Raw genomic sequence first — 21571 nt, forward strand, 5'->3', positions numbered from 1 at the left:
CTCAGTGGAATGAGACTTACTCAGTAACCCATGCATACTGGGAGTAAACAGGACTCCTATTAAACATCCAAGTGTGCAGCTTTTTGCAGGGCTGGGGTTTGCTTTCACAGCGTGCTGCTCACTTCTAAAGCTCTTGCGCAAGAGTTGTATGTTTAACATTTCTAGCCAGCCAAAGTTGCTCTTTATATTTGATCAGGAATTTTTTATTTTTTTTTTTTTACCTTTGAACCTGTTGCAACGCAGGTTCAAAGGTTACCTGGGTGCAGTGTTGCCTGTTTATTAAAGCCACACACTGATGATTCTGGGCTTAGTCCTGCTACAGCAGCTGGGGAAGCACCAACCCTTGAACACCCACTTGGAGTTGTAAAGCAGCAAAGCAAGCAAGCTGTACCGGCCCCTCCACCCTCCTCCAGCTGAAGGAAGGTAAGCAAACCCCTCCTTTCCCAAGTACCAGCCTTCCTGCTCCTGCACAGCACTGCAAGTAGGATAGTAGCCTCAGTCAGCTGCAATGCCTGGACCCAAAGCATTCTCCTCATCACGCTGTGTGCTGCTAAAGGCAACAGCTGTGTGACAGCCTGCACGTTATTAAAGCAGCAAGGCTGGACCCACAGGTGGCATTCAAAGAAATCACAGCCTGAGCAAGAGCAACGACCTGAACACCACCTGTTGCTATACCCTGTCAGGAGCCAGAAACCTGACTATGGTCCAGGCTGAAGCCATTGTCTTAGCAGCTCATTTGTTATTTCTATTTAAAGATCCAGTGCACAGCGTACCAGTGCCTGCCTCCCAGTCTGACTCCTTTAAAACAGAGCTCCAGGAACAGAAGAATCATTTGTTTCCACAGCATCGCAGACAGATTTTGAAATCTCATCAGTAAAGCCTGTTACATGCAGCTCATTATACACACAAGCTTACTGGCAATAATCCCTGACTAAGAACACAGAAGCTGGCTATAATACCTTTTTTTATGTTTTAAGAACACAGATCTTAAGCATGTCAGAGTGCTGCCATTGCCTTAGTACAATTGCTTGGTGAAGCTATAGAGATAGAAGAGCCTTCTTCAAGCTCTTTATTGAGGACAGAGCTTCACTGTAAAAAAGAGGACAGCAGAGAGTAAAACTAATTAGAAATCAAGCTGCGAGTAAAAATTGGCAAAAAGTGTGCTTCTCTTCCAAGTCCTCAGCCAATCATCTGCCTCTTGCTACCTTCTCTGAGGAAACCAATTATTCTCTGAGAAGATAATTTATGGCCCTATGCAGTTACCCTGCTTTACAAAAGCCAGAAGGCTGCCTTAGGGAGTGTAGCAGAGAAATAAAGAATGATTATTTTCACAGTATTAAGAAATTTAACTGGAAATCAAAACCCCTTCAAATAAAGTGAGACCACACTTCCCACAGACTCCATAAAATTTTTATTGTCTTGAAGTGACAATAGAGAAAACTGTATACTGCTGCCCCTTCTTATATTTAGACCCTCTATTTGCTACAGATACGTAGAATGTTTTGACATCTTTGTATGCAAATGCGTGTGTTGTGACATGACCTTAGGGCTTATTACAAAAGCTCATCTTACCTGTCCTTTATGCAAACCTTGTGTAATACTGACAGTAGAAGGGAAACAACTTGAACTCACTATACATATTGTCATCTTAATTTGACAATGGATATGAAAGATGCAAATGCACTTTTTGTGTAAATGTACAAAAATAAGCAAAGGTCAAATTAGTCATGACTGCTTTGCTTTATTTTTTGGCAGAGAATTACTAGCAATAAGATGTATTTGTGCCTCATTTAAAAAGCTGGGGCTTATTCAGATCATTTGAGGCAACATAAAAAACCTAAATGTCTAAAAATTTGCATCCCGCTTCTCAGATACAGGGGAAAGAATATCAGCCATATTCTAATTTATAAGCATTAACCAGAACCTCTCATGAAGGAAGCTAACCTCCACAAGTTTTTTTCTATGTGCATCCCTTAACCCAGTTTATATTGGAGCTGTGATCCCCACTGCATCCAGTGCAGTGCAGTGTAACCTTAACAGCTCAGGGACCTCCACATCATACTGAAACTTGGCTTCTGTTAAATGCCACACAAGCACCTCTAGGTAAGCAAAGCCAAAGGCAGCGGAGTTTCATGCAGAACAAGCTATTTCTATTTCATCTTTACCTAAAGCTTACAGCAAAAGTAGTGATCAAGCCTCAGCTTCCCTAAAAGTACATCTGCATCACTAAATAATGCCACAACTACAGTGTAAGTTAGGTTTACATGAATAGCATGAAGTTTACAGCAGCAATAAAACCATGATGTCAATTAATAGAGGCTCTGTTGTAGCAAGCCAAGGTCCAGGCCAGGTTGCATTCTGAATGCAAGTACATGGGATGTTACTCCATCCCAGCTATAGTCAGTCTAGCTAGGCAGATTATTCTGAAATCATACAGCATAGAAAAGCTTTCAGATGGGCAAACTGGTAAGTGGGAAAACAATTCCAAGATCTGAGGTCAAAGTAGTAGAGTGGTAGGTGAAGCTACTGTCTTCCCTCCCCAGCAGACCTGCTGCACAATTCCAGTTATCATAGGCAAGCATTGGAGAGAAAAAGGGAAATGACAGCAGCTTAAACAAAGCAATGCAACTGTAAAACCATAAAGAAAACCCCTGTCACAGCAGGAAACAAAACTGAAGTTTGTAATGTGATTCACTGTTACCTTGTGCAAATAGTTACAGGCACAGAAGTCTATACCATAACAGAAAGAACTAGGTAACTTTTTTTAAAAAAAAACAATCAAAAAACCAGAACTCTCAAACCAACACAAAATACAAAAAATAAATAAACCACAATCAGCAGCAGAACCAGGGATCCAGCCCAGCAGCAAGCAGGTTACAGCAGTACAAAAGCAGTCTCAGTGTTAACAGCTGCGAATCTCTGCTCAGCTTAATGCACATGCAGCTACAGAGAGACTATTACTATTTTTGAGAGCACAGCTTTATACCCAGAGAAAAATATAGCAGGTAGGTTATAAACAGTAAATTATAATTATCAGATCAGGAGGCCTTGGCATACTTTTCACCTAACTCTTCTGAAACACGTCAACTTCCAGTGCTTTTTCTTGGCAAACAAAAAAAAACCTCAACAACTTCCTCCCTAATTTTTTTTCTAGCCACTTCAGTTCCCCCATGTAAGTTCCTCCCTTTCACAACCTCCCCTCCCAGCATGCTTTTCTGCTTGCTGATGTATTTAAACTCGGAAGAGGGAACAAGCTGTAGCCTTTAACATGAGTGTTCCCTAATGGGTTGGTCTGCTGTTGCCATTTTACTTAAGGAAGAGTTTGGTTTCTTGCCCCATCTGCAAAATGGTAGGTGGCTTTGATTGCTGGTTCTTGTCTCTGTATTTCCTCTGAAGTGTTTTCTGTGTAAGTGATGAAGTTTTATTGCTAATAGGCTTGCTTGTTGTTACTCAGATGGGCTTGACAATAACCCACGTGCAAGTGCAGTGTTTAGCTGTAGTGTTCAAGATAAAGACTTTGTCATGAACCTACAAGGAAATCTCAGGTAGTGAGCCATCAGTTAGATGTTAACCTTAGGCTGAGTTACATTCATATATATGTTTACTCTTTGTAATGTAAGTGTTGTAATAATACATAGTGACAAAATCATCTACTATATCAATGTTTTTAGTGATAGCTTTTCCTTGTGTGGCTATGTAAAGTGTTTAATAATGACATTACAGTTTTCTTGGGAGTTTTATGTGAATTTTCAAGCTGAGTTTTAGTTCTAGCTCTTTAAATCATGTTTGTCATGTTTAGAGACAATTTCCTAGTATGATAATGTTGATGTACGTATGTGTTACAAGAATGGGATCCTGTATTATCTAGTAGGTTAAACAGTAACAGAACCCAGTAGCCTAATAATTTTTAAAGTTTTCAAAATGTCAAAGAGTTAGTTAAACATGTTCAGTCTTTTCAAGTAGAATTTTATGAGAAGAACTCATATAAAAAGTAAATACTTGGCTTTTCAATTTATGTGTCAAAATGACTTTTCATCCTAAGCAGCGTCATGTCATGGTTTCATTCCTATCCTGATACAGGGACAGTATATAAGATACAGTAAAATTCCTTATGAAAAGATGGCCTTTCTATTTAAGTATACCAAAAGGCCAAGTTCAATGAGTTTCCCCAGTAAGGCTCAGAAATAGCCTGCAACATGCAGCCTGAAGCCACAGAGCACCATACTTCCTGCAAGTAAATTGCTGAGGCTTTCCCACCCCTTAGTAAAGTGCTTCTCAGGCAAGATAAAAGGATACTTGAACTGTTTGGCTCTGACTTCCCTAAGCAGTACTCAGAAGGCAAAGCCCAACTGAAGTGTTCCTTTGGCTTCATGCAAATTACTCTGGATTTTGCTTTGTGGTTTTTACGTGGCTCTCTTCAGCAGTCACTGCTGAGCTTTTGCACTTTAGCTGCTCTCTGGATGCTAAAAGTCAGATGTTCCAAAACCCTGCAGAATACAAGACTTCTTGCTGCAGCTGGAGGAAGATGGGATACAGTGCTTCCAAGGATTAAGGACTGGCACAGTGGCTCACATCTGCAGGACACCTGGCAAGAGCTGCACTGTGTAAGCAAATTTTAAAAGTGAGCTACGGGTGGTTAATTCATGATTCCAGTGTAGTTGGTTCTACTATTCCTGCTTGGAAAGAGTTACTATACTAATGCTGATCTGATTTCATGATCACCCCAAAAGCATATCATAGAATCAGAATAATATGGGTTGGAAGGGATCTCTAAAGGTTGTCTAGACCAACTCCCCTGCAGTAAGCAGGGACACTCTCAACTAGGGCAGGTTGTTCTGACCCTTGTCAAGCCTCACCTTAGATATCTCCAGGGATGAGGCCTCCACTACCTCTACTCTACACTATTCTACCTTTCCACTACTCTTATGGTATAGAATTTTTTCCTAACATCCAATCTAAATCTACTTTTCTCTAATTTTGCCCCTCATTGTATCACTCCATGCCCTTGCAAACAGTCCCTCTGCAGCCTTTCTGTAAGCTCCCTTCAGTGCTGGAAGGTTGCTATTAGATCTCCCCAGAACCTTCTTTTCTCCAGGCTGAATAGCCCCAGCTTCCACAGCCTGTCTTCACAGGTGTTCCAGCCCCCTGATCACTTTTGTAACCCTTCTCTGGACCCACTCCATCAGGTCCATGTCCTTCCTGTATGGAGGGCTCCAGAGCTGGATGCAATACTCCAGATGAGGTCTTGTCAGACCAAAGTGGCAGAGTCACCTCTCAATCTGCTGGCCATGCTGCTTTTGATGCAGCCCTGGGCTGCAAGTGCACACTGTTGGCTCATGCCCAGGTTTTTCTCCACCAGCACCCCCAAGTCCTTTTCTTCAGGGCTGCTTTCTAAAACTTCATCTCCCAGTCTGCACTGATAGTGTGGATTGTTCCCACCCAGGTGCAAGACCCTGCATGTGGTCTTGTTGAACCTCATGGGGTTCATCTGGGCCCACCTCTCCAGTTTGTCCAGGTCAAGAAGCAACCAGCAAGAAGCTGTTTCTTAGACAAGTTTGAGACAAAAAATAATTCTAGAAAACATTCTCCCAGGCAGTGCATGACCCTTGTTTCTGAAAGAGTGCAAGTATCAAAGGTTGCTTTGCTGTCTGTACAGAACAGATGGGATGGAGATGACACTGATTTCATTCTTAAAATTTATGATCTTGGAGGCATAAAGCTCAGTCACTTTCCAATGGAGAGAATCTCCTGACTCAGAGAGTACAAAATTACTGTTTTATTCCTTCTAGGTATGAAATTGCTGTAGAGGTTTGGGGGTACAGAGCACGTACTCCTGAACCCAAGACTGTTAATGGTATCACTGTAATCTCTTTGGATAAAAACTAAGCCTTTGTACTCCAGAACCTAATGCATCTTATCCCTGACCATTGGTCAGGGCAGACAGCCTAAGTACTTTGACTGTCTAGCATCGTATTGCACAAGAGGTCTGATGGGTGGTTTTTCACATTCTGTGCATTTTGTATCTCTCTGGTCACTGGGAGTTGAACCCTCACAGGTTTCCAGTATTCTACCCACCAAGCTTAAAAAAAGCACCTGGTGCTCATACTTTGGGAATAGGAGACAACTGTCCTAGTGCTGGAAACTGAGAAAAACTTGCTTGAGCATCTTCTGCCACAGCCTGAATAACACACCCTATGTACTTTGATAGAAATAGGTAAAGCCCATCTGAGGAAACATGGCTGGAAATTAGAAGCAAAACACTGTCACTATTTTATTCATGAAGTAAGGAAACTGAAAATAGCCTTTCAGATACAAAAAGCATTTTTTTTTGAGTATGTTGCAAACAAGACCTAGGTATTTGTGCTTTTTTTATGCAATGCTTAATTCTGTGTCTTTAAAGGATGTTAGGCTTTTGACTCTCCCATGTATGGTCTCCTTCAGTGCTGTAAGCAGGGTAGAAAAGACAATTAGGAAAAAAAAAATGAAGCAAATAAGCATAAAATGCATCCCAGGCTTCAGAGAGAAACTCTTGAGCAGGTCTTTCTTTAAATTAAAAATTCATTTAGCTTATAACTAAAAATCAGCCTTGACTATCAATACTGGTCAGGTTACGCTGAGATTAGACTACTGTCTGATTTATCTTCTCTATGCAACACACCTGTGGAATCAGTTCAGAGTCTGAAGGCAAAAGCTTTGCTGCATTTAATAATCTTCAGGCTTTTACCACACTTGATGGGTGATCTCTCTGGACCCGTGCAAGTTCTCTGCTCCAAGCATCATTATCCTTTAGGGCCTGATGTTCAGTTTTCCCAGATGCCTTGGCACAAACTGCTTTGTGTGTGAGTCAGTGAGGAGATGACAATAACCTGACAGATTTTCTGTGACTTATCTACTGCTGTGTGGAGCATCCGGGGTTAGTGGGTTCTCTGATCCCTACCACAAAAAGGTCAGGCAAGTGTCAGCTATTAATTTCCTGTCCAGTTCATGTAACAGGAAGCAGATATTTGTGACAACTCTACTGAGCTATCTGATTATACAGTCTTAATGTTAATCGGTGTTTATAAGTTACAGCAGAGGCCTTAGTGCTATAGAGATGATATGCAGCTTGTGTATTACCTCTAACATTATCCCAAGCCTTCCCGATTTCTAGGAAATTGTCCTTAAATTACTATTAAAATGAGCCCATGGGATCATGCACTCCAGCCATTTAAGCTGGCCCAGCCATACAGACATGTGGTCTCTTTGGTTGTCTGTATAACTCTATCCTCTTACTGCTGGTTGGAAAATTTCTTGTCCAGGGAAGGGTCATCTGAAATGCACTGAGTGCAACTCCTTTTTGGCCCATCTGGGGATGGAAGAAAAGCCCAAGCTAATGGCTGTTAAAATTCAGGAGAGCTGGACACGAGTGCTCCAGCATCCTTTTTAAAAGATGCAAGAAGAGATGTGCCAAGGTCTAGTTTTGGAACAAGCTAAGGAACAAGCTAAGCTTCTAACATACAAATACTATAACTGTCAATTGCTCTGTCATTTGGATCTAGTAGTGGCTTCTCAATTAAAGGAATAAAGTTTGCATATGCAACTCCTCTTCATCCTGGAGAGATGCCTCTACTAAAACTGCCTAAATGCTCATGCCATTAAAAAAAAATATCTTATTCATGTTAACAAAAGAGGAAGTGTCAGACTCGCCATAAACTAGATATTGTTTAATCCCGTAAGAAAGAAAACTGTTTGCTAACTGCTCCAGTAATGGGTTACAAGACGTCGCTGTCTCATAAGACACCCTGAATTCTCAGTTTTTGCTTCTTTGCTCTTGAAGGAAGATTCTTTGGAGGCTGCAAGCAGCAGAACTGCTTCTCCATTTCCCAGCTGCAGTTTTGACATGCTTTTATCTTATGCTGAACTCACTGACACTGCCTGAAATATGTGTCCAGCATAAACCCCTGCATTCCAGTAACAGCAGCTGATCACGAATATATTGCTTGTCCTGCAGATTTCTACCTGTATGTTACACCTACGTATCTTTTAGTAATACCCCCACTGTTTTAGCAATACCCCTTCCTATTGGACAGCTGTATTATCGAGGAGTTTTCTACTTCCACTACACTCATCGCTGCATTTTTTGGTTATACTTAATTTAGGAAATTATATACTGTTTTTTTCCCAGGCAGATTTTTATTCTTGAATAGAAAAAATTGACATCTGTTCCTTGTCTGACTTAATCAGGCTTGAGCTTTTTGTGGAGGTGGATGCAGCAAGGATTAAGGGGACAGGTGACTTGAGTTTTCTTAAGAGGCTTAAAGCATGCTTCATTATTGTACCAGGACTCTTTAGGGGCAAACTGCTGAAATTATTTGTAATCTTACTTAACAAACTACTTAAGTAAGCATGGATCATAGTTGTGAGTGCTTCTAACTCATGTCAACTAAACCTCCTGTTTGTTTCAGGTTCAACTCTGGCTCCACTGACCCTGCATGATGATCTGGATACTTCAAGTCTTGTTCTCACCGCTCCCAACACCAGCACTCATTAGTCTGATTGTATTTGGAGCAGCTGTCTTCTTGTGGGTGACAAGCAGGCCAAAACCTGTCTTGCCTCCTGTTGACTTGAACAAGCAGTCAGTAGGAGTAGAGGTAATACTTAACTCTGCTTGTGGGCAAGGACTATTCTTGAGCTTAATCTGAATTCTGATCTGCTCTGGATATCATCAGTGGAAATTCTCCTGTCTGATACACACAGCCTTCTCTCCCAGGTGTACAACTCAAAAGTATGGTAGGGAAAAGGGAAGACTTTGGACACTAAGAGCAGCTTTTGCAAATGGGGTTAGGTGGGCTTTTGACCAGATGGCCTTGGCTGTCACTGACTTTCTTTTGTATTTGAAATGCTTTGCATCAGCTTTGAGGTTGGTGCTAGACTGCAGTGCCAGGCTTTGTGTAACTAGGCAAGTGGTAGCACTTGGTCAAGATCTCTCTAATGACTTGTAATTGCATATTAATCTAGAAATTCCTCTGCATATGACTGAATAGATCACAATCGGGAAGGAAAATGAGACTTCCCTAACAAGACAATGCTACTGAAATGCTTTAAAGGGGATGGCTGGGAGAATGGATGAAGAACAAATGACACTGCTTCTGTCCTGCACTGCTTCATAACTCTGCTCTGTTCCTAGGGAGGAGCCAGAAGAGGTGCAATCTTGGCAGATAATAATCTGATTTCTTATTACTTTGAAGATGCTAAAACCTTGTATGAAGTTTTCCAGAGAGGCCTGCATGTTTCTGGTAAGCTTTACTTCTGGTAGTACTTTTCTATCCGAAGTAAATGAAATTATTCCAAGCTCTTTTACCTTTGCAGCTAGTACTGAGACTAGTAGAAGGTTTCCTTGCCTTCCTAGCCACTAGGGGTGGAGTGACAAGTGACCATATTTCCCCCTTCCCTCTGATTTTGAAGTAGTCTCAGTTGGCAGGCTGGGCAGGAACAAACATCAGAAGGTTAAGGTGGCAGAGTTCATGAAGAGTCTGGAGATACCCAGCATCAGAAGGAAGCGGGGGGAAAAACACCTCTGCTTTGTCTCATGATGCAGGTTTTAGTGTAAAATTACTGCCTGCTGACAATAGGTATCAATTTGTGCCCATATGACTTCAGAAGTCCCATGCATGGAAATAAGAGACAGCTTACAAACTCCTTCAGTCCCACGTGGAATTGATGATATGGGAAAATATCAGCAGGTCTTGGAAATATGGCTTGTAAGGATAAACCAAACAGCCTTGCAGTCTTGGTGTGGGCAGAGTGCTTAACTATGGACACCATACACATCCATGCTCCATGCAGTTATTTGGATGTCTGACTGAAAATATTTCCCATTTACAAGCTTTGCATTTAAGTGCTATGAAGCTTCAGCACTGAGCTTTACAGCTGATCTCTGAACCCTTCCATCAGGAAATGGCAACTGCTTAGGCTACAGAAAACCCAAGCAACCTTACCAGTGGCTGACATACCAACAGGTGAGTATTGTACAAGACAGATCATTTTAATTTGGGGTGCTATGTTGTAACACTGAAGTGAGGGAAAACTATGTTACAGGTTCTGGACAGAGCTCAGTATCTGGGATCAGGGCTTCTCCAAAAAGGATGCAAACCATCACCAAACCAGTTTATTGGCATTTTTGCTCAGAATAGGCCAGAGGTAAGTAACAAATTGAATATTCTAACACCTGGAGAGAGAGGAGGGTCTGTATTTACATAGCGTGAGACCACCTCAGGAACAATTACAACTGTCCTTTGTAGTCAAGCTATGTGAAATCTGTAGGTAAACCTGTCTTCTGAGCTGCTAGTTGTTGTTTAGCTGTCCTGTTTTCTCTCTTCAGTGGATCATTTCAGAATATGCCTGCTACGCTTACTCGATGGTTGCTGTTCCACTCTATGACACTCTGGGGCCAGAGGCCATTGTGTACATTGTTACCAAAGGTAAATGGTGACGTCCACTTATAATGATTTCTCTAATAAGTTTCATTTTGAGAAGATTGAAGTTTAAGGGAATCAGATGCAAAAATCAGAGTAGCTTTAACCTTACTGCTTTTCGACTTTTTATAGGTGCTTAATTTTCATAAAGGAAGCTGCTTTGCAGGGGACATGGGTCAATGCCTAGAAAAAGCCAGTGGGCTTCCTATGTCCCCTGATCTTTTGGATGCAGGTCCACTGAAGACCTGCCTGCAATCTGTCTCCTCAGCTATTTCCTGTTTGAGGTTTTGCAATTTTGAGCTGGAACACTGCCAAGCAGACAATGCAGACAGGCTTGCATGCAGGTTATAACTAGATGAGTGTCTCTGATTTAAAAGTGTAGGATGTAAAAGGTGGTGGAGGGAAAGTTAAAGATAAACCTAAATCTGTTTAGTCTATCTGGTTCTACAGCAGCAACAAATGTGCCGTAATGGAAGAAAGTGGTGAGAAAGCTTGAATAAAACTTGAGACTTTCTTCCCCTAATCTTAGAGGAGATATGGTGTGGTGGGAGAAACATCCTTTGCTGTCACAGCAATCTGAGATCTAACCCATAAGCAGGATTTACCAAGCAAAATCACTTCAGCAGTTGTGCTGGTGAACCCTGCAAACAGGTCTTGCTTTGGGACTACATAGCTGAGGTTTACAGGGCTAGTGGGGAACGTGCATGTTCAGGCAAATCCACTTCTGAACACTTAATAGGAAATGGTTTCGTAATTGCATAAAGCTCTCTGACACATGCAGGGAAGCTGTGGCATTAACTCAAAAATTTTAGCTATCTCTTTCAAACAGAACTACCTTTTTTATGTTTAAGGAGGACAGTGAGGACAATTCTGAGTTTTTGTGGCAATACCAGAAGTTTAAATGCCTATCCTGACTGTGACTGCAGGTGTTTTTCTCCAGTTCCTCAGCATTTGCCCTCACTTTGTGTCTATAATCTGAAGTTTGCCCAATCATTTGGCTGCGGTAGAGGGAACCTTCTTTGCACAGTAAGCCAGCCACTGAATCCATCTGAACAAATGCAAGTGGCTTTACAACAAACCAATGCTATGTTTAAAACTTATGTGCCTTTGAGCTGCCATGTCTTCTAAACAGACTTCTGAAATGTGACTTCTTCTCTATAGGTGACATAAGTATAGTGATCTGTGACACACCTGAGAAGGCACAGATCTTGCTTGAGAACTGTGAGCAAGAAAAGACCTCATGTCTGAAGACTGTCATTCTCATGGATCTCTTTGATAAAGAGCTCAAGGAGAGAGGAGCTAAAGTGGGAGTGGAAATTCTAGCACTGCAAGAGGTTGAGGTAGGTGACTAAAAGCTTCTGCTTGATCTTGGGGAGGAATACCTTGCCAGCTAGATATCTAGACCCTCTCTGGCAACAATGATACTTTTGATGTAAGCATTATCCAGTTGTCACACCTGTACCCAAGATCTTGAGCAGTCATTTTGAAACTTGCTATATTTGGCCAAATAGACTTGCAGAATTCAAACCATTAACTCAAGTTGTGTCCATGGGCTGTGTACAGTCAGTATGCATTAAACTTAAGACTTCCTTAGCTTATTCATGGTGCAGTTGTAACAGGATTTATAAGGTAGTTGAGTCTCATTGAAAATGTAAGTACAATTAACTGGCTGCTTTTACATGCCAATACTAGGCTAAATCTTCCAGATATGACACATTAATGTTAAGTATAAGTGATGTGGCCTACATCAAATAACATGAAATAGCTCTGCTTGGGTCTTCCAAATGCCTTGAATTGTTCTGGTCACTTTATAAACACTCAAATTCATGGTTTTTACAACCCCAGGAGTCAGTTTTTCCAAGCTGTGTGTACAAAATTCAGGAAGATCAACTCTCTGAATGAGAGAGCATATCAAGAGACAAAGTAAAATCCAGTATTGTATTTGAAATGCAATTACCTGTTCATCTGCTATTGTTGCACATCTTTCTGTTGCATTTGTTAAGCTGTGTTTTCTCTCTAACACAGGAGCTGGGAAGAAACAACCTCAGAGAACCAGTTGTAAGTATCTCTGTGGAAGAGTTATAAACTTGGAAAACTAGTCTCAAAAAAAGACTTGTTACTATGCTGCCAGTAGAGAAGGCTGGCAGGATTATTTTTATACCTTGTCTTGCTGTTTCCAAGGAGTATTCCTTGTTCATCTCCCCTTTACAAAATGTATGTAAATACTGATAAGCAACATAATCCTTACTCTGACCTTCTATGTCTTTTCCTAGCCTCCTAAGCCAGAAGATCTTTGTGTTGTGTGTTTTACCAGTGGAACCACAGGTAAGAGAATAAAGTGATGCTTTGACACTCAAACCTGTGCTGAAAAGCAACTTTCCAGTGCACAAAAAGAAAATGCTAACAACATAGAAGTAAACAAGTAAATTAGAACCATGTGGAGCCAATACTACATGTTGAAGACACTCCCTGCAAGCCAAGTGCACTAAGACACAGTGGTGGGGGAAAGAATAGCCAAATTCATGTTGTCTTAGCTATGAAAAATACAGGGATGTAAAATTAGAGATTGGTTGGTTAACTGTGTCTGTGTTCTGATCTATGGGGCCTAGAGAAACATCGTTCCAACATTCTCTATGCTACTAATTACTCTGCTGTTTCAGTGGTGGTTTTCTTTATGTAATATCCCCAGCTGGCAATTCTTAAATGAGGCATATTTGTGATCTCTTAAGACAATGCAAGCTATGACTGAGCTTAATACCAATATAGTTCAAACTGAGCCAAAATGAGACATGGGAAACTGACAGCAGAAGCAGTCACACAGCTGATACTTGCTTGATCTGTCCTAAGGTAACCCTAAAGGAGCCATGCTGACACATCAAAATGTTGTGGCAAATGCTGCTGCTTTCCTTAGAAGCATAGAGGTAAGCTACTAATGGTGATCTCTAGGCAATGTCACTCAATCATGAAACTAATGTGTTTTCTGCAAACAATTCACTCCCAAAAAACTCAGATTTTGCAAAGTGCCTGCAATGCACTTAGAAATGAGTGCTAACCTAATTTCTTTTCCCTCTAGAACACAATTGAGTGTACAAGTTCAGATATCACCTTGTCCTATCTTCCCTTGGCTCACATGTTTGAGAGAGTTGTACAGGTAAGCAGACTCTGTGCATGCTACTGAGCCTCTGCTGATACATCTGGGATGTATGAACTAATTGAGAGTGTAATGCTTTTTAGAAGTCATACCTAAATGGTTATGACCACCAACCTAAAGTAAAACCTCTGAATGGACTAAATAATGCCTCCTCACTTTCTAAGATATGGCTACTACCTTCATTAAATGGAGCTTTGCTCTTCAGTCCAGCATCACTGAGTCTGTGATTTACCAGGTCAGCAAGGGAAATTAACAGCATCAAGCTGTTAGTCAAACACAGTGAAAGCTGATACATGGTGAGGAAGCACTTTAAGACCTGTGGATTTAGAGGGAAATAGCGGAATGTCTTCCAGTGTTTACTCTGCTGGGCTGTGTCAATCCTGCCTGTTTCTTGAGATGAAGTTCTAGTCTTCCAATTAAAATAGGCTTCCTCCAGCACCTCCTATAAGCAACACTTCTACAGAGACCATGAGCAACTTTGTGTCAGGATCTAACTCCTCACTGTGTAATGGTCTCAGAACTCTTAACCTCAATTAACCAGCCAGGTACTTAAACCAGAATGTGTCTTGTCCTATTCCTTGTCAAGCTGTTAAATTATTCTGTTGCTTTGTATTTAAATTTCTAGGCATCTCAAATGTTATTAAAATAGAATAGCTGCTACAGACATGTTGTAGCTTGTATTAATTGCATTCAACCGTGACATGAAACATTGTTTTATTGTGCTGTGGACTACAAATCAAAGTTGCATGATAGAACTTAATCTTTGTGTTTCTATAAATCAAATTATACTAGCACAGCTGTCTGTATTTCCTCAAAGCCTATTGACATAAAAAATTTCCCCCCACTGGGCAATGGAAATCATGCTGCTTTCCATAGACAAATAATTATGGGTAATGAAGCTAGGAATTATCCTTGACTAAACTTAGTCTGATCAAATTCTAGACTGTGGTCTACTCCTGTGGAGCAAAAGTAGGCTTCTTCCAAGGAGACATCAAGTTGCTAACAGATGACATGAAAACCTTGAAGCCAACACTGTTTCCAGTTGTACCAAGACTGCTCAATAGAATATATGACAAGGTTTGTGAGCAATTTTAGCTAAGTGATCCCCATATTCCTATATCTAAGCAAGTACAAAAATTTAAATTTATATTGAATGCATCATAACATCACTAGGAGAAAGTATTCTTTAAAATCATCATTGAGGAGATGGCAAGAGCCCTGGGACTTGCAGTGTAAGAATAGTGTATCTAGTCATAACTGGGCTAAATTGCTTGCTTTTCAGAAACAAAAAGTTTGTTTACTTTTGGAATGTAAATGAAGCAAGTTGAAAGCTAGAAGGCTCCCTATCCCTCAAAGCTATAGGTGAAGTATGCCAGCTGTAACGCAAATCAGTATTTTATAGAGTCATGGGAAGTTAGGGGTTGGAAGGGACCTTGAAGGACCATCTAGTCCAACCCCCCTGCCAGGGCAGGGTCACCTATAACAGGTCACACAGGAACATGTCCAGGTGGGTTTTGAATTGCCCCTTGGTTCATCTCCATGGTTCATGGCAGTAATGAAGACAGACCCTCAAACATCAGAGTAAGAGATGGTGTCTCCTAACAAAGCAAGAGCTGCTGGAGGTACAGATGGGAGTTCAGCCCAGGAGTCATTGTTACTTTTCCTTGCAGATACAAAGTGGTACAAAGAGCCCGGTGAAACGCTGCCTGTTGAACTTTGCTGTGATGATGAAATTGGCTGAAATAAAACAGGGCATTATTCGAAATGACAGCATTTGGGATCAGCTGGTCTTCCATAAAGTTCAGGTAAGTTACTCCAAGAGTAAGTGAGCTGATTGATGTAGTATTGAGGATCTGATGGCATCTGTTCCACTTGTAGGAAACCATGGGTGGAAGAGTGCGTATAATGGTAACAGGGGCAGCCCCCATATCTCCCTCTGTCCTGACATTTCTGAGAGCAGCCCTGGGCTGTCAGGTAAGCTGAGTTTTGTTTTGTTTTGTTTTTCTTTAAAGTAAAAAAGATTTGTTTTGTTACCCCCAAATGATACAGCTTGTCCCTGGGGAGATTGCTGTCAGAGTCTTCCATATTTATTTACAGGCTGCTTGATCTGAGTTAACTATAGCAGAAACAAAATTCTGCAGGGCTGGCTTCAAAGTACACTACTAAAAAAATCATCCTGGCTCTGGGTAGGAGAACAGAGCAGCAGAAATAGGAACATGCAGCACTCAAAAATCAAGCAGCTGCCTCTGAGCTTTGTGTCATAAACTGGCATTCAATGAGCTCCCAACACAATACATCTGAAAACAGAGCTTGGAGTATGCTCATGTAGAGCAAGGTTTGAATAAGTGGACTTGAACATCTGGTCGCATGAATAAGACCAAGAAGTGTTAAATGCTAAGATTGTCTGGGCTTCCTTTCTAAGGAGACTTGAGCACAGGTATAGTGGACGCTGCCCTTTCACACCAAGGATTTAACATTCAAAGAATATTAATCCTTTTTCACACAGATCTTTGAAGCTTATGGCCAGACTGAATGCTCAGCTGGGTGTACTTTCTCAATGCCTGGAGACTGGACAACAGGTATGGTAGCTGAGACTTGAAAACTCTCCCACAGCTGTCAACAGAAAGTGACACTCAAGCTTAGGTTCTCTATTGCTTCTAGTTCAACGAAAGCTGAATCCTGGGTACTTAACCTCAAAGTAATTCTTGGTAGTAATAGTCACCAGTATGCTTAATAGGTACAAAATCCTAGACTCAAATAGGTGAATGCTTTTTGTGTAAAGGGACACAGATCAGCCTGGGCCTTGTCCCAGTGTACAGGAAAGGAATGTCTGTACAGAGCTGAGCAAAAAGACTTTCAAAATGGCTTTAAGAAAATAGCTTTAGCTCTCAAATAACTTCTTTAACTCAAAGAATTATGACTAAAACATCTGACATGATACCTGACTACCTTCCTGGAAGACTATCTGACCTTGAAGATCTAGCTTTCTTTTTAGCAAGGATGTTTTTAATACTGTTTTTCCAAAACACAAGCTTAAGTCACTATCTTCAAGAATTCAATAACTGCAGAGCCCAGTGAGCATTGAGATTAAATGAACACTGAGGTCTATGATGGAATTCTGTGGAGACAAGTGTGGTAATGGTTGGTGTGGCTAATTACACCAATAGATGGCTCTAAGCACTGAGACTTAGCTGCTGCTTATCCTGCAGTAGGTATCTGAAAATGGCATTACAGTATGAACATATGATGTCAGACTCCTTTAAATAGTACTGGTTCTTGCCAAATCAGTGACCAAAAAGCCAGTAAGCACCTACTACCAATGGAGTCTTTCATATGTACAGGGCACCTGAGTTCTCCCATCCAACTTCAAGGCTTAAGTCTTTCTACCTTTAGGTCAAGTAGAAACAGCAGAATTCTTAAAAAGTAACTGTCCTTGGGTTTTTTTGGTTTTTTTTTTTTTGTTTTTTTTTTTTCCTTAGGCCACGTTGGAGCCCCTTTGGCTTGTAATATCATAAAATTAGTTGATGTTGAAGAAATGAACTACTTCTCTTCCAACAATGAAGGCGAGGTAGATACAATCTCCTATGTGTATCAGAAAATACGGAAACATAACACTTGGTGACAAATCATATTCTGTGTTTGCTGTAGGTCTGCATTAAAGGACCAAATGTGTTCAAGGGTTATCTGAAAGACCCTGAGAAGACAGCAGAAGCAATTGATAAAGATGGCTGGCTCCACACTGGAGACATAGGGAAATGGATGCCAGTGAGTAATTGCTTAATAGAAACCATCCCTTGGAATTCCTGGCTAGCTTACAGTAATCTGAAAAGGTAGAGAACTGAATTATAGGATAAAAGTCTTAAAGGATATTTTGTTGTCATTCACCAAGTAACTCCAGGCAAAGCTCCAAGGACCAATTAGGTGACAAGATCTTAAGCAGTAACTGCTAGGCCAGTTGTTAAGACTCTTAAGTAGTTAAGTCCCTTCTACAGTGCAGAACAAGGTGTCTTGGCTTCTGTCAGAGGAGGATAAAGGAGCTGTCTAGTCATGTCCTGAGCTAGCTGGAGAAATTAAATAATGTGCTTCCCTCTCTAAAGAGAGCAAAGAACATCTCCAGACTCATACATGCCTTTCATACAACAAAACCAAACCCATAATCTTATAGAAACAAGGCAGATACTGAATCTAATGAACCTCTGTCTTTAACTTCTAGAATGGTACACTGAAGATTATTGATAGGAAGAAGAATATATTTAAACTTGCACAAGGAGAATACATTGCTCCAGAGAAGATAGAAAATGTCTATATCAGAAGTACTGCAGTGGCTCAGGTCTTTGTACATGGGGAAAGCCTGAGGGTAAGTGATGCTGGGTGGTAACATTCTGCAAGAGTTCTGGCATATCAGGGTGTAAACGTATGCATGTGTATACAAGAGTCCCTGAAAAAGATCTCTTTCTGAGACTGCCATGTTTGTAGGAATATCCTTTCAGACCTACCTAATTCCCAACTGATAGCAAAGAAAAGGAGACCTTGGTATCAGGTTGCAAGCAGGGTTACAGCCTAATTACATTCTTTAATTAGTATGTCAGGTCAGCTCTGTGCAGTCTCTCCACAGGGGTGTCACCTATGCAAGCAAAGGCCAATCTTCAGTCCCTAAACAGCCAAAAGTAATTGCTGGAGCATTCAGCACACATAACAAACTGCATTAGTACTTAATTACTGGTGTCAGAACTTGGATAAGTAACGTGAAAGAGCTTGTAGTTACTTTCCAAACTCTGGACATGGGTGGGGGTGTATGTGACTTAGTTATAAAGACATTGTCCAAAACCAAATTCACATAGACAATGAAAGTAATTTCAGATGCCTTATCTTGGTCTCAGCATGACTACTTCCACTTGTTTTCAGTCTTTTCTAGTAGGTATAGTGGTCCCTGATCCTGAGACTCTTCCAGAATTTGCAGCAAAACTGGGAGTAAAAGGTTCCTATGAAGATATCTGCAAAAATCCAGTGAGTGTCTTTTTTGTTTTAGTGTGTTATAGATAGGATTTAATTCTGAAGTCCAATCTTGCATTGCATTGCTTCTTTTTACCACCTTTTTTTGTAAAATAAAGTGGCTTGATGCTGGGCCAGTCATGCTTACTGTAAGCTATCAGCCTTGCTGTAAAAATGACAACTAAGTATAGGTGTCTCCTCATGTTTCAAGGGCTACCACTGCTTCTTTTCCCATGAGAAGATAGAAGTAACCTTGTAGTGGCCTTAATATAAGAAATCTTGAATGCTCAATATATGTATGTGTATTCTTGCCAACCTCAGCTTTATCTGTCTGGCTGGTGGGTATGGTCTCAAGTTGCAATTACAAAACAGCAGCTTTACCCACTTTATTCCTACTCTGTTTCTTCTAGGAAGTGAAGAAAGCTATCTTAGAAGATATGATCAGATTAGGGAGAGAGGCTGGCCTTAAATCCTTTGAACAAGTGAGTATTTCAATGTCTCCATTCCTGTTATTGACTGGGCAAGGATGGGACCTAAGGCAGCTCTCCTGGACAACTCATTAAAGTAGTCAGTGAAATATTCAATGGCTGCCTGTCTCTTGACCAAGACAGAGGTGGTTCTACAGGGCAACTTGCCATGAGATAAAAGTGGACGTCCACTGTAGGCTGCAGGAGCTGTACTGTTCTCCAAACCTATCTTCTTTCTGTGTCAGCTAAAAGGAGTTTGACTTGCATCAAAAACCAGTTTAGTTACTAGAGCTCCTCTTGCACTGAGCCCAAGGAAGCTGGGTAGACCTGTTGTTTGTCCTCTAAGCAGTTATTTAAGTGTCATGCTGAACTGTTCTATTTTAATAGATTAGAGACCTGTACATCCACACAGAGATGTTCTCTGTAGAAAATGGACTCTTGACGCCAACACTGAAGGCAAAACGACCAGAACTGGTTAAAGTCTTTGAGAAGCAGATTGAGACCCTCTATTCAAGCATGCAGGAGTAAGATTTCGATTAAACAGCATGGAGTATCCAAACAAATCTGACACTATGTGACCTATGGAGAACACATGCATGAGTGCGGGGGAGCGAGGAGAACTTGAATATATTGTTTCTGATAACCTGGGAAAAATTATTTTCAGATGAAGATGGCTATAGTATAACTGGCAACTGTTAACAGCTTGCAGGATTAAGCATCAGCTGTCTAGGCAAAGCCAGAACTTTCACCTTCCTTGGACGGTTAATGAAGCACAAAACTATCCTTGGGTTACACAGCAGCTGTATGCATTCCTCACTGCCAAAAGCAAATTGTGATTTCCTGCTCCAGCTATGAACTCCATTGCTCCCTTTTGTGGACTGATCTGCCATCCAGCTGAACTCTTTCATGCAGTTACATGTTTTGGGTGGGGGGAGAGAGTTCAAAAACCAAGTGTGGGAAAATAATTTTAGTCTCCACTCAGGATGCTATAATCTGTCTCGGCTGAAGCTCTCGTATTATGAATTGGAGCTTAACATCTATTCAGCAAATAAAGAAGCAAATTGCCTGTTCCTGGCCCTGGACCATACAGTAGAGATTGTTTTTAATGAAAATGAGTAGTCTGGCATCAACTGGTTTACAAAGTGCATATATCTAAAGCAAACATAATTTATATTCTAACATGGGATGCACTGGATCAGTTTTTGCACATTCTCAAATGCAATGGCATTTGAGAAAAGGATGCAAATTACAAAGCCTCTACACTTACAAATTTGAGCCTAATACATGGAAAACTTTAGTTATCCTTCCTAAGGATACAGGATTCAATAAATTGTAACTACATAATCAACCAGAGCCTCTGTGTGTGACTTTTTTCTCTGCTGCAAGTGGGGGAGCTGCATGTTTACTGCTGCCCTGTTAGGGATAACAGCAAGAGCACCCAACTGCTGTAGAAAGCTCACCTCTCCCTTGTGCTATCACTGCTCAAGCTATGACATAGGAAGATAGTGCCAGAGCAGTGCCTGGTGTCACTCCTCTACTCTATTTTCCTTTTTGTGCAGTATGGCAATATGTGCTGAAGTCTTAAACATTCTTCCAGTGCAGACGGTCACATGAAGTAGGGCATTGGATATCATTTTCTTAAGCTAAAAATGTTACCATAGCAAAAAATTTGACAAATACTGTTTCTTTTTAGAAACATGTCTTCAATCAGTGTATGCTATCTCTGCTGACCATTCTTCCCTGTCTGCTGTATCAGGCTGTAGGGCAAGGCAGTGGTACCAAGGATATAACAGGGGGAAACATGTATGTGGTTTCCCATGACAGTTCTCCTTACATGTGACAGATTCATCAAGGTGATAGCTTCTTCTCTCTGTATTTAATGTTCTTCGTCAGAAATCCTAACCTGAAAGCAACTAGTTCATTTGCTGGTCAGGAAAGACCCAACCCCTTGCTGTTAGGCATCTCTTACTTTTGACTAGTAAAACCAGCTGGGTTCTCTTTCTGAAATCTAAACCCAATTCCTGTTTCTAATCTAGGCCCAAAGACCTCAGTATTTTCAGGTAACTATACTGCTGCTTGTTGTGCTCATCATAACCTTTCCTTAAAGCAATTTGCCTTAAAATTTACCGATGGCTTTATCTTTCTCTCCCACGTGAGACTGAGAGGAACAAAAGGAACCTGAGGGAAGAAGAAATATATACCAAAACTGGATTTGGGTTCTAATAAGCAGTTCAGTTCAGGCCATTTAAATCTAGTATAACCATGATCTGTATAAACTTGAGGCTGAATCCTGTGATGCTTCCTGCTGCATTTTCCAAAAAGTACTCTGGTGATTATACTATCAACAGGTGAAACTTGCCTACAAAGATCTCCTTGGATGTTGAAGCCTGGCAGTCTGTGGTGGGTTCTTCAACTTGCAGTGTTCAGATAGCAATCACAGTGTTTCATTCAGCTTTAAGACATTTATGAACTGAGAATGCCTTTTACATGCCATGTCTCAGAAAAGA

General features: G+C 41.0%; 1 protein-coding gene across 3 annotated transcripts; it reads left to right on the plus strand.

The window, feature by feature from the left end:
- The first annotated feature begins 313 nt into the window (after nt 1–313).
- ACSL5 (acyl-CoA synthetase long chain family member 5) lies at nt 314–20417 on the plus strand. Of its 3 annotated transcripts, none has more exons than XM_030453395.1 (22): nt 314–423; nt 4494–4604; nt 8445–8630; nt 9167–9275; nt 9934–9998; nt 10078–10179; nt 10361–10460; nt 11616–11794; nt 12480–12512; nt 12728–12779; nt 13302–13375; nt 13528–13605; nt 14548–14682; nt 15276–15410; nt 15484–15579; nt 16112–16184; nt 17085–17173; nt 17254–17370; nt 17819–17962; nt 18511–18612; nt 19008–19079; nt 19452–20417. In XM_030453395.1, exons 3-22 carry the CDS (start codon nt 8472–8474, stop codon nt 19590–19592), a joined length of 2055 nt encoding a protein of 684 aa, XP_030309255.1. In that variant the 5' UTR covers nt 314–423; nt 4494–4604; nt 8445–8471; the 3' UTR covers nt 19593–20417. The 3 variants fall into 3 exon arrangements, with proteins under 3 accessions (XP_030309255.1, XP_008488361.1, XP_030309256.1); XM_030453396.1 differs by lacking the exon at nt 314–423 and adding an exon at nt 3195–3349; XM_008490139.2 differs by lacking the exon at nt 4494–4604.
- Nucleotides 20418–21571: the final 1154 nt, after the last annotated feature.

The sequence above is a fragment of the Calypte anna genome, chromosome 6, assembly GCF_003957555.1.
Source record: "Calypte anna isolate BGI_N300 chromosome 6, bCalAnn1_v1.p, whole genome shotgun sequence".
Taxonomy (NCBI): domain Eukaryota; kingdom Metazoa; phylum Chordata; class Aves; order Apodiformes; family Trochilidae; genus Calypte; species Calypte anna.

Excerpts from the sequence above, each read along its gene's own strand:
- ACSL5 (XM_030453395.1), top strand. The coding sequence starts at position 8,472 with ATGATGATCTGGATACTTCAAGTCTTGTTCTCACCGCTCCCAACACCA. Across the intron at positions 14,683-15,275 it reads TCAATAGAATATATGACAAG|ATACAAAGTGGTACAAAGAG; the intron begins GTTTGTGAGCAA and ends TTTTCCTTGCAG. Across the intron at positions 16,185-17,084 it reads GCCTGGAGACTGGACAACAG|GCCACGTTGGAGCCCCTTTG; the intron begins GTATGGTAGCTG and ends TTTTTTCCTTAG.